Source organism: Melanotaenia boesemani, chromosome 10 (assembly GCF_017639745.1).
Source record: "Melanotaenia boesemani isolate fMelBoe1 chromosome 10, fMelBoe1.pri, whole genome shotgun sequence".
Taxonomy (NCBI): Eukaryota; Metazoa; Chordata; class Actinopteri; order Atheriniformes; family Melanotaeniidae; genus Melanotaenia; species Melanotaenia boesemani.
In genome coordinates, this window is record NC_055691.1 from 15216451 (window position 1) to 15229461 (window position 13011).

Sequence of the window (13011 nt, forward strand, 5' to 3'; positions counted from 1 at the left end):
ATATCCTGCATGCATATGCTCACACTCGTGCAAGTGTATGTGCACACAAATAGGACTAAGAGATCAACAAAGCTTATTATTATAGACCAGTGGTTCCCAACTTTTTCTTCAGTGCCCCCTTTTAATTGAAAAAAATGTCAAGTCCCCACTCCCCAATCCCACCATCACATGTACCCCAGTGCTTACAAAGAAACTAAGATATGTGGCACAAAACAGTCCTTACTTTACTGGCTGCTTCAACATTACTTGTAGTCAAAACCATGTCATTGGTTCTTATTATGAAAAATTCTCTGTGTAGTATTAATATATATATATATATATTTATACACGGGGGGGGGGGGGGGGGGGGGGTACAGACTGGAAGCCCCGAGGTCAAGGTGGGAAACACCTCTGAAGGTGGTAGAGAAAACCCGGGCTAAGATCCTGTGGGACTTCCAGATCCAGACCGACAAAATGGTAATGGCAAACCAGCCGGACATTGTGGTAATGGACAAACAGCAGAGGAAAGCCGTTGTGGTTGACATCGCAATACCAAGCGTTTGCAACATCAGGAAAAAGGAACATGAGAAACTGGAGAAATACCAAGAACTGAAAGAAGAACTTTAGAAGGCCTGGAAAGTGAAGACAACAGTGGTGCCCGTGGTCATCGAAGCACTCGGGGCAGTAACCCCCAAACTGGAAGAGTGGCTACAGCAGATCCCAGGACAAACCTCAGACATCTCGGTCCAGAAGAATGCAGTCCTAGGAACAGCAAAGATACTGCACAGAACCCTCAAGCTCCCAGGCCTCTGGTAGAGGACCCGAGCTTGGATGGATTAGAGACAGCCCACGGAGGGCGAGGGGACAATTTATTTTTATATATATATATATAATTATATATGTGTGTGTGAGTGTAGACAGACAGACAGACAGACAGACAGACAGACAGATAGACAGATAGATAGATAGATAGATAGATAGATAGATAGATAGATAGATAGATAGATAGATAGATAGATAGATAGATAGATAGATAGATAGATAGATAGATAGAATTTTAGGATAGGAAAAGGCCAGGAAATTATGGCCTTATTGAAAAATGCACAATGTTCTGCCCTTTTTTATCCTAAAAGAAGGATTTGTTTTGTAATGTAATCATCGAGCGTCTTACAGCGTTTACATGCTTATTCAAACAATGTATCTCAGTGAAAATATGTACTATATATAGCTCACAGCCTTGAGAATTTGAGCATGTTTCTCTGAGACTGTGCTCTGTAGGGAGGGTTAAACATATGGTCTCAGTGTGTACTGGCATGTTATATAAACTACGTTTAGTTACTGTGTATGGGAGTGAAAAGGTTTGTCACCAGCTTGAAATAATCCACAAAGACAATCAGATACACCCACCAGACCTCTGAGATTTCAAAGTCTCATTTAGAAGTACAGCTACAGCTCATTTTATAGAATAAATAGTTGAAAATTGGAATATGCTTATAGAAATTTGAAGTGACTATGAAATAAATGAACTTGCATCAGTTTTTCAGATTCTTTTAAAAGTACCAACTTCTTTGGACTATGAAGGCCAGTCCTAAATCTTCTTGGCCCAGGCCACTTGAGAGGTACGATTCCCCTTTTCTTTCAGCGATTAAAGCCTCATTTAAACATAACCTTACCTCAGCAAAGAAAAAATTAAGAAAACTTTACCATTTTTTTTTCTTCTTTCATCCTTGTGGATATATGTCAAGTTCTTAGTGAAACCGCCCCGAGGTCGTCAAAGCTTTATCTGAAAGCATCACTATCTACATCTTGGTGAGCCATATGTCATCATCAAACGGCAGGTGTGTCAGCATAAAGCTTTAGGGCCCAACAGCACATCACAGTACACAAAAGCCACATTTTGACTAACAGCATGACAGTAATGCTCTGTTCCAGTCAAATTAACTAATAAAGCTTTATATCAGCTCAGTTTCTTGTTTTCCTTCCATCTTCTCCTCAACTGTGCTTGTACAGTTCAGCTGATATTCACTCATCTTTGTATGTTGGGTGCAAAAAAAGAAAAAGTATAATAACGTATCCCACCCTAATAATTCTAATGTTTTAAAATAATTATTTAACAATCAAAAGAAGTAAACCAGAAAAATTAATAAATTAATAAAAGAAATATGCTAGTTAGTGGAACATTAAAACCAGACAAAGTAAATTCAAATCAGACTAATAGTGCAACACAAAGTATTTGCATTTGCCTATAAACTGACATTGAAAACTTTTCAGATTGAGAAAAAAATATGAGGACAATAAAATAAACAGGGCAGCAAAAGGCAAAGAGTTGAGAAAATTTTTGGCTTATTGGTCTGTTGATTGGCTGATGTTCTTCATGCTTCGTAACCTGCAGAGATGACAAAAATATCCCAGGCATCCAGGAAAATGCTGCTATTAATAATATTCTGCTTCCACTGCTTTGATTGCTAGCTCTTGGCAGAAGAGTTCCCATCTGCGATTTGCTGCAGCCTTTCAGGTATCTCTTTTTAGTGCACTTGTAGACTATAAAGAAAAGACTGATGTGGAATGTCTGCAGTTGTGCATGAATGCCACCATGCAAACCTGCATGTAAAATATCCTCTGACCACAGAACAATTTTCTACTTTTCCTCAGTCCATCTTAAATTATCTTTGGCCCCAAGAAGACAGCAGGATTTCTGGAACATATTCACATATGATTACATCTTTGCATGACAGAACTTGAAGCAGCGTTTATGAAGGACATGGTAAATCGTTTTCTCTGAGTCCATGACACAATCATGCCTGTTTTTAATGTGGCCTGGCCTGAGGAACCAAACATCACAAACATACAGTTTTCATTTAATCTTTGTCTCTTCCTTGTAGAAATATTTCTAGACTCTCAGAACATTTGATGATGTGACTCAGTGTCGATAATAGAATTTTTACATTGAGAAACATTCTGAAATTGATTGATGGATTCTTTTGTTTTGCAGTTTGCCAAAGCTTTGCCAATTTTTATTCCTGAGATACGGAAGCCAAGAGAGACCTTTCCTGATGTCATTATTGGAAATTAAACAAAATGGAAAACACTCTATTTATCCCAGAGGGAAATTTCAAAATCAGTTCAATTTTAAATTCAAGCTCAAGAGTGAATTATTCTGTTATCTCAACATCACTGGGCTCATTTTCCTTTGATAAGTTAATTTTTCTCATTGTTTTAAGAAATTGTCTTTTTCTCGAGACAGCCACCTGTTGTAACTTGGTTATCACATGATAACGATCTTTGTTTTCTCAAGAGTGCAAGATGGTTTTTCCCTGAAATACTAATGGTATGTAAGGCTGTTAGCCTAATGTTAGCCTGAAGCTACATAGCAGTGCTTATCTAGTTGAATGCTTGCCCTAGATTGTCATGATTCAGATGCGTGGACTCAAAAGATACTCAGTTTCCCAGGGATAGGTATAAGATCTTTATTGTACAGAGTGGAATTATGTGATTGTGCAATCCGGTCTTTCTCCGCTCAGAGGTCTGTGGACACACAAGAAGGGAGTTAGGAGGCAGGCAGCTGATGAGTACTCTGAGAGGGACTGAGAATCCACGTACCAGCAGTGGGTATCCAACGGAGCGCAGAGTGTTGAAACCAGTGACTGGAGAAGGGCCGCCAGGAGGAAGACTGAGGAAGAAGAGCTGCTGAACAGAGGAGAGGTTAATGGGGGAATACAGGTGGCTGGCAGGAGCGCTTGAATGAGGGGGCCGCAGAAGCAGGATGTGAATGATCCTTGAAGGGGCAGATAAATAAGTCCGTGATCCGAAATCCAATCCTGTTAGACAAGCCAGGGGTCAGTAAGCCAAGTAATCCAAAACAACAACCAAAGCAGAGTACCAGACAGGGGGCAGGCAGAATCAGAATCCAGGTCCAAAGTCAGATCAGCGTCGGGCGGGCAGGTAGGCAGGATAATTCAGGCGGGATACGTGCAGGGAAGAACCAAGACGATCTGGCACTGGAGGAATGTTGCAGAGCTGTATAAATAGGGCTTGGGACAGGTGAAGCGCATCAGCCCTAATCAAGAGCTGGTGGAGCTGAGGCGTTCAGGGCGGCTGGAAAAACTGAGCCACACACCACAGATCATGACATAGATAAGTTTTTAGATAATGTGGGGAAACATTGCAAAGCATATTTAGTTTTGAGTGAGTGTATTTAGGGACTACACATCAACTCATTTAGTCACAGGTGTGTGTGTGTTTGCATGTGCACCTCCCTTAGAAAAGTCAAACAACAAAAAAAAAAAAAAAGAAAAAACTCACAAGCCAATCCCTCTCCTCTTGTTTTCCCACACAGGTGATTCTGATCTTTTTAATCTCACATGGAGGGAGGGGCAAGGTGCACACACACCTGTGACAATTTAATCAAGATTTTCACACTGGAGCCAATAATCACTATCAAGATGTTCAAAGAATACCTCAGTATATAAGTTAGTTAGCACTGACTAAGCAAGAGCTACATGATCCAGTTTAACAGGTTAGCAAAGCTGCTCGTTGATTTTAAAGTAGAGCCAAGGCATGAAAAGGTAAAGCCCCATATTGCGCTTTAAAACAACCAGTTGCAGAGATTTCCATGTAAGGATTTTTTATTTCTCTTGTCTCTCTAATGTGACAACAGTTATATCAGTGTATGTGAGTGTGTGCTACATTTTACACAGCACCTTAACCTTTTTGGAGTTGTAGATGAGGTCTACCTTTGCCTGTTGTCTCCTGTAGTCCAGCACGATTCACTTGACACTGCATGAAACACAGAGCATCTGTCAGCGTTTGACAGACGCTTTCAAGACTTTTCTTTACTGGAGCCAGTTGCTACACTCATGTGTTACCTTTTTCAAGAAGATGCTGAGGTTGATTCACTGCATCAAAAATTGCAGTGCAATTTCATCTGAACTTGTCTGGAGTGGAGGCGGAAATTTTGACTCTACAAGCTGACATTGAGCTGAAGTCCAGGGCTTATGGTCAGCTCTGGAAGTCACTCAGAGGAAAAGTACCCCAACATAAGGAAATGTGTTACCTTCTTGACTGCATTATTCGGTTCCACTTATTTATGCGAGTCAGCCTTTTCCCACATGAAGATTATTAAGTCCAAATACCGTTCTACCATGACTGATGAACATCTGGAGGCACGCTTGTGGCTGGCTATCAGCAGTTACTGTCTGGACTATGCATCCTTGGCTGATGTCATTCAGTGGAAGTCATCTAAGTAAGGTAAGGTCAAAAAATGTGGAGTTGTGTTGTGCAACGTGGGTTCTTGCAGTAATACTGCATGTAACTGTAAAATACACCAACATGTGCTGTAGATAAAATTCAAATTAAAAAGAACTTTATCCTAAATGTAAATAAAAAATCTATTTGAAATAATTTAAACAACAGAAAATACTTATTTTTATTGTAGGTAAATAGTTCTGCCTTAGTTATAAGTAATTGACTAGCTGAAAAAGTGTGGGCACCCCTGCCCCACACCATCTCCAGTTTAGCTACTGATACAAGGAAAGATGAAAACTGGACACTTAACATTTCATGTTTTTTTTTCCCACCAAATTCTGACCCTACCATGAATGTTGCAGCTGAAATGGACTCATCAGACCAGGCAACATTTATCTTGGTGAGTCTGTGTGAATTGTAGCCTGTTTTCTTTTCTTAGCTGACAGGAGTGGCACCTGGTGTGGTCTTCTGCCCCTCTGCTTTAAGGCTGCATGTGTTCACTCAAATGTCCATATTTTTGACAGTGCCAGCACCACCCTAGACAGAGACGGTATTCTGCATTCCTTGGTAGGAACCAGTGGTTATTCGAGTCCCTGGTTACTTTCCATCATCTTCAACCACTCTCAGAGAAAGTCATTTTGACCGTGTCTACACAACTATTTAATATGCAGCTGTTATGTTCTTTTTAAAGTGCTTTAGAAATAAAATGATGTATGGTGAATACACACATGCGATTGGCTGATTTAATATTTGTGTAAACAAGCAAGTACCCAACACAAGTGTACCCAATAAAGTGGTCAGTGAGTCAACAGACATGTTACAGAGACATTTAGCAGTTATTTTTATTTTACTTTATTTAATAACAGAGACCTACCACCACCAAGGCATAAAAAAAAAAAAAAAAAAAAAAGAAATTTCTTAAACAAAACAATTAGCTAAATGGATGCTTCCACGTCCAAAGCTGTACCTTATTTCTGTGGGGGCAGGCAGGTGATTATTTTGTCAGCGTTTAACACTGACATGGGAATCTGTAAAAATCATGAATGCCTTAACATATGACACTGAAAATTAGTGGTAACAAACTTAAGCACCAAAAAAAAAAAAAAAAAAAAAAAACTACAGAACTGGTAGTGCATGAAGTATAAAAGTAATAAATAATACTGGTTACAGAACCCTGAAAATTATTGTAAAAAGATATTTCAGGTCGCCAAGGTCAATGCATAGCAAAGCTACTTAGTACCGCAATACTGCTCCTAACCTACAGTAATCAGTCTTCCTCTGTGTAATGTCACTGCAACGAGCAATCATTGTGCTGAAACAAATGTCAGCACTGTGGAGAGACAACAGGAACATCATGAGAGCTGCAAAGACATAATTAACTTGCAAAGGGGGAAAAAAAAATACAGATTTGTCTAATTTACCTTAAAGAATGCAATGAATTTAAGTTGACCTTACTGCCTCACAGCCACAATTACATGGCTGATCATGTTAAGGTTGTGGCTAACAGCGCTCCTATTGATGATTATGAAGCTCAATTGTTTTTAGTCGGCTTGCTTCTTTGCTGTCGGAGCAGAAAATTAGAAGAATCATCAGACCTCTTGGAAAGTAGCCAATCAGGTGATTTTTTTTTTCTTTTCCTTTTCTGAGAAAACAGGAGCAGGCGAAATTTTTGCATTTTCTAACTTCAAGTTTTTAAGTTTTGCAGTAAATGTTGGAATTGAAGGCAGATAAGTGAAAATGTTTTACTAAAACCAGAAAAATATGGGGCTTTAGCTGCCATGAGTTATTTAATCATCATCATCGTATTAACTGTGGAGGAAGACGTAAGAGATTAACTTCTGCAACTGTCCTGAAAAAATTTCCACCCTCTCCTCTATGAGGTGGAAGTTGCTTTGGAAAATGAAAAAAACATGGTGCTATGGAGGAGTGTGCGTCACTGTTGTCCGTCACATAAAATGGGTGTTGTCCATTTAAAAGTGATATCCATGGGGCACTTTACAGAAAAACATCCACATCTAATGAGGCTGTGTCTACGGACAGGAGACAGGCATGGAGACGTGCTTGTGGGAGTAATGTGACAAAAAGGAATGAGATAATGCTCTTTAGATGGGTTCACAATGAAATTCTGAGGCGAAGGCAGCTGCTAGTATGAGGATGATGATGTAAGGGCAGGAAGTGCAAGGTGAGATCAATAAAGTTTAGCTGCTGCAGTGGAGCATAGGCTTGTTGATGCTGAAGTGTGGGGGAGTTCAGGGCCTATTTTGCTCAGTGTGGTTTATTTTGAGCCTCGAAGTGTGAGGATATCACTCTGGCTTGAGGAAATCTGGGGAAGGCGTCATTTCCTTTAATTGTCCACGATACAATCATTGTGTTTTTAAAAACAATAACAGATGAATGACTTACATCTTTTGAAAAAAAGAAAAAAAAAATCCAGTGATAAACAGTGACTACACATAGAACAAAAATCTTTGTAAAATCACATTCAGATTAAGCTCTCAGACACACACACACCCATAATATTTAAATAGATTATCCCGAATTGGCTTTGTGCTTATTGTTACATGAATTTCATGTGCAGAACATTTCCCTTCTTTATGTGATTAGTGGTAAACAGGAGCTTGCTGAGCGGCCTGTTGAATGTGAAAAGACCAGACACAAAAATGCTTGAATGGTTAAGAATACAATTTTCTTAAGGGGAGAGGGAGGGGGTTGCAGTCTTACTCTGGAGGACTGAAGAGCTCTGCAAAAGTAGTCCAGCTATAAAATGATAATGACGTCAATCACCACTTAATATACGCTCAATCTCCTCTAGTCTCTTTAGAGCGGCGGCCCTTTTCTCCTCTATATCTTTCATCTCTTTAGTGGACTTCCCCTTAGTCCGTTTGCCAAGCTGGCTACTGTCTAAAGATTCAGACTGGTCTTCCCCTCCACCTCCGAGGCTTTCTGCAGAGGATTTCCGCACATTCTTCTCGCTGCCAGCCCCCTTTGCAACAGCATTGGGACCCCTCCCTTCCTTCTCACCCACAGCAACGTCTCCTCCTTCCTTTACTCCCTGCGGCTTTCCCACTTCAGCTGAGGTGGTGGCTGCCTCCCCCGCAGAAAAAGGCTGCCCCGCTGCACTCATGGCAGCCATTTTACTACGCACGATACTCAAGTGACGGCGCACATACTCCTCGTTTGGTGCCAGTGCCAGTGTTTCCTCAAGGCAGCGCTCGGCTCGCGGCAGGTCCCGCTCTTCGAAGTAGACCACGCACAAGTTGTGTTTGCCTTGGACGTTGGTGGGGTCCATGCGCAAAATTTGTTCAAAACAAGCTTTGGCGCCACGTGTGTCCTTCATGTGGTTCATGAGAATGTCGCCCTTCAGAATGAGGCCTTTAATGTGCTCTGGGTGGTGGTGCAGCAGCTCGTCGAGCACAGGCAGTGCGTCCGTCTCACGTTTGGACTGAGAGTACAGCAGCGCCAGGTTAAACAAGGCACTCCGGAAGCCGGTCTGCAAACTGATGGCTTTGCGCATCCAGCGCTCGGCGGCCAAGTTTTTGTTGGCGTCCATGGCCAGCATGCCAAGGTTAAAGTAGCCATTTGCGTCGTCAGGCTCTTCCTCTACATAGGTGAGGAAACGGCGGTTGGCTTCAGGCCAGAACTTCGGCTCACCTGGAGGCAGAGATAGTATATGAGCACAAAACACAAATGGAAGAACAAACTACTGAAAGAAAACCCATTTACAGACAAGCTCAGTCCATACAAGCTGAATGACACAAGTACACTGGAAATACACTTATAAAGTGTTTGTCTTTTGGACTTCCTTCAAGTCATAAGGCCCATTTCCACCAAGGGGTATGGCTTGGATGGGATAGTTTGAAAAGGTTTGGTTTGGTAAACCTGGTAAATATTACCTGGTAGGTGGGGTATAAGCCAGATAGTGATAGATGTGTTCGCTGCGTAAAGGCGTGATGTTACAGCAGCACAGCAACTTTTTAAAATTATAATAAAGAACAGCACGGCAAAGAAACAAAGGAGCAAATGTCGAACATCCAGAAGTTTGAGTATTTTCTTTGTGGTATTAACTAATCCATGGATTAGTTAAACATGGTGCCGCTTTGTTCTTCTTTATGACAGGTAATGATTCTTTCCACCAATCAGTGGGTTGCAGTGTGTAAAGCGTCTGGTCCACACTCCTCCAATGAACTGTAATGGGATTTATTAATATTCGTATTGGTACTCTTCCTACTGACGATGCTGACTCTCCCTTAGATACAAACATTTCTCCACTACTTTTTCTCTCGCATAGATCCGTCTTATATACTGTGTTCTACTCCCTTTCCCCCTTTCAGTTTTATATATTTGTACTTACTCTGCGCTTTTTTAATTTGTATTGTATTGTTGCATTGTGGTCCTGTGTATGCACAGTTGTATGTTTGTATGTATGTACGTTATTTATTCCTGCTGGGGTCTCTTGGCCAGGTCATGTTTGTAAATGAGAACTGGTTCTCAAACATTTTTTTTACCTGGTTAAAGAAAGGTTAAATAAACTCTGTATCAGCAAGTACTTAAATGTAAGTATTTGCACTTCTACTCTGTATTTAAAAATGTGGTATCCGTGCACCCCTACAAAACACAAATTAAATAAACTAAGCCAGGGATGCCCAGTTCTGGTCTTTGAAGGCCATGGTCCTGCAGGTTTTAGGTGATGTCCTGCTGCAACACACCACTCAAATTACTGAGTGATTTAAAAAAAAAAAAAAAAAAGGTTGTTTTTGAAGGGACTGTGGTGATGAACTCTGAAGATGAGCTCTACATTTATTTGATTAAAGTCTACATTTATGGCTGTACATATGCATATCTATAGCAAAAAATAGATAAGGACCTTTGTTGCCATAGAGGTTTATAAATATCACAGTTTTCCGTAGCTTTGTCTCATTCTAAAGTTCAGTTCAGTGGGATGCAGCCCCTTCCATGAAAACTATTTGTAAGAATTTTAAATCACCCAGGGCTCCAGACTAACTTTTACGAGGAGCACAGTGGCCCCTAACCCTAAATTTTTAGGAGCACAAGCAGAAAATTTACGGGTGTACTCTATACCGCCTTGCAAAACAAACCTTTACATTTCCTCTCATTTTCACTGTATTAGTGAAAAATACTTGAACAATAAATTCAGAAAGTACAGTGTTTACAATTCACATATTTTTGTGCAGCAGTTAACTTAAAAAAAAACCCATCGTACTGGCTGCCCTAATACAAAACAAGTAGACATGGAACTTGTCAAATCAAATCAGATTTTATTTGATATTTACTTTGTAGTCGAAGCAGAACGGCAACTTTGTCACCACCATCCCCCGCAGGGCATGGTATGACTTGTCCATGGAGTTCCTGGCAATAAACAGCTTCAGGGACTGACAGGGAAAAGTAGCTATTGGCTGTCTTAAAAGTGGCTAGAAGTCGCTAGTTAGCATAATCAGCCTAGTACGTATAGTTGTAATGGATGCTGCCATAAAGAGGGATGTAGTGGGGATAAAAAAAAATTGATAAAGACAACCTAAAAATGTTTAGAACCGCAATAAATAAATAAAATAATAATTCTGTCAATATTTTCTTTATTTTTTAGTTCAGTTTTTTAAGTGTATTTTGTTTTTTAATTAGGAGTCTGGAACATGTCACACACAACACGCAACTTTTTAAATATTTTTGTCCACACTCTTCATTAATAGACATTACTCTGATGGGAAGCCAGGGCAGGATCATCCAGCAGCAGCTTTGTACATTTTATTTTCAGCCTGGTCATGAAACAGAGGTGAACGTCGTCTGCTCTGTACCCGGTCCTCATAAACTACATTCATTCATTCACGTCAGTCTCCAAAAGTCTCCAATACTACCAGAAAAAATCGCTAGATGAGAGGGGAGCAGAAGTTTGTTAGCGACAAACTAAATTAAATTATAACTAATACAAGAAAAAGGCCGGCAAATGTATCAGTCGCCACTGTGTGAGTAGATGAAAACTTTACTCGCACTGTCTCACATTTTAGTCGCAAAGTGCAACCATTTGGTTGCAGTCTGGAGCCCTGTCACCATCAGTTTTTTTTTTTTAGCTTCCTAAAATCTATTTGTGTACTTAGGTCAAAGTTCCTTCAACATTACATTTGAAGAGATACAGTGCGAGATTACAAATACACAGTGCAGCCAATAATATTACCCAAGTATTATATAACATCTTCCTGAAATACCCTTATTTTAGAGCTCTAAGTTAACACCTGCCAAAATTTAATTTGGTGGGTATGAGTGAAAACTTACTTGCCAATTTAGCAGATGATGAAAGAAGCAAATAACTACATTTCCTATTAAGACTATGCATGCTTGCTTTAGCATGTGTGGCATTGTTAGTTCAGATGCTAACGTGTGACGTGGTGCCATAAAGCAAAACGTTAAGTTACCACTGTGACCCATGTTCTCTGAAAACTGAGTGAGGTATTTTACAATGGCAAGCACCCTTTGACATGACCAATCACTGAAACTCCATTACCACCAAATCTGTCAAAAACCCCTTTTAACAAGGTACGCGCGGTAGAAGTACCTCTTGTGGAATGCACACGCAAGTGATCCCAAACAGCTTCCAGCATACAGTGTGACGGCCGTTAGTGGGATAGAGATGCAAGATATGAAGAGATCTACGACTGACTCCCTGACACCAGCTGAAACACTGCAGTTGAGCCTCCACTCCCCAAACAGTGGATTTCCCCTGGAGAGCAAGTCCCCTGCCACTGCTCAACACACGAGGATGTGTATTGACAGCAGGTGCCTGGCGCTCCACATTATCAGGCGGTGGGTCAGCCTGTGGAGAGTCACAGACTGAGTGCCCCCCTGCCATTTTATTTAAGCCACTGCTGTTGTGTTGTCTGTCTGGACCAATGCATGACATAGGTTGTCCTCAAAACCACCATTCCCAATATAACACTGGCTGAGAACACCTTTGGATTTCTCTAATAACACAGAACCAGCAGACACTTAGGGCAAACTCACACCCTCCGGTCTGAGATGGCGTCTCGCATGCAGTGCTGAAAATCCTGCATCATCAGCAGTCCCCAAGGAATGACTGATATTATAGAGGGCCATCAGCCCCGTAAGACGCATGCAGGCTCTGAATGAGACAGTGTTTTTTCTGCAAAACAGTGCAAGGTGGTGGTGAAATATGTTTGATCTCTACAAAAAGCTTGAAAAGAAACAGCATTTATTTCAAGGCCCAAATACTTAAATTTCTGAGTAGGAACCAACACACTTATTGTTGGTATTCTCTGGACACATTCTGCCCTCGACGTTATGACTTGCTGTTGTAGTGGAAACTTTATTAAAAGACCATGAAAGGTGCTTGTTTATTTGGAACCACTAATGCCCTCCCCCTTTGGAGCTGGTCTTGAAGAGCGCTGCAGAAACTGTGAAACACTGGGGGAGCCATCTTTAATGATGATGCACAAACCATGTAAATGCTTATAAAGAATAAAAAGTCAAGAGCTTCAGTGGAAAAGTAAAACCTGTTCAACTCATGTGTTCACATGTAACGCACCAGTCATTGATGGTTAAATTATCAGTCATCACCATTAAAAAATCTTGTTAAGCTGACCCAAATGAGTCACAGACATCAAATGTGAAGGTGTTCAAAAGCGGACCACCTCCTGAAAGAAAGCAGGAAATTAAAAATTTACAAGCGACGACAGAAACTAGTCAAAGAAAGAATGTAAAATGACAGGTAAGACATCGACTTTTGGCATGCTTGGGGTGCTGCTGTCGTTTGAACCAGAC

General features: G+C 40.7%; 1 protein-coding gene across 6 annotated transcripts in view; it reads right to left on the minus strand.

The window, feature by feature from the left end:
- Positions 1-6059: 6059 nt before the first annotated feature.
- tmtc3 (transmembrane O-mannosyltransferase targeting cadherins 3) overlaps positions 6060-13011 on the minus strand; it is a 49932-nt gene continuing 42980 nt past the window's right edge. For 5 of the 6 annotated variants that reach the window (XM_041997801.1, XM_041997804.1, XM_041997803.1 and 2 more), the window contains exon 14: positions 6060-8874. In XM_041997801.1, the coding sequence (XP_041853735.1) occupies positions 8000-8874 (875 nt within the window). In that variant the 3' untranslated portion in view covers positions 6060-7999. The remainder of the gene's footprint in view (positions 8875-13011) is intronic. The other variant, XR_006011907.1, reaches the window with a different exon arrangement.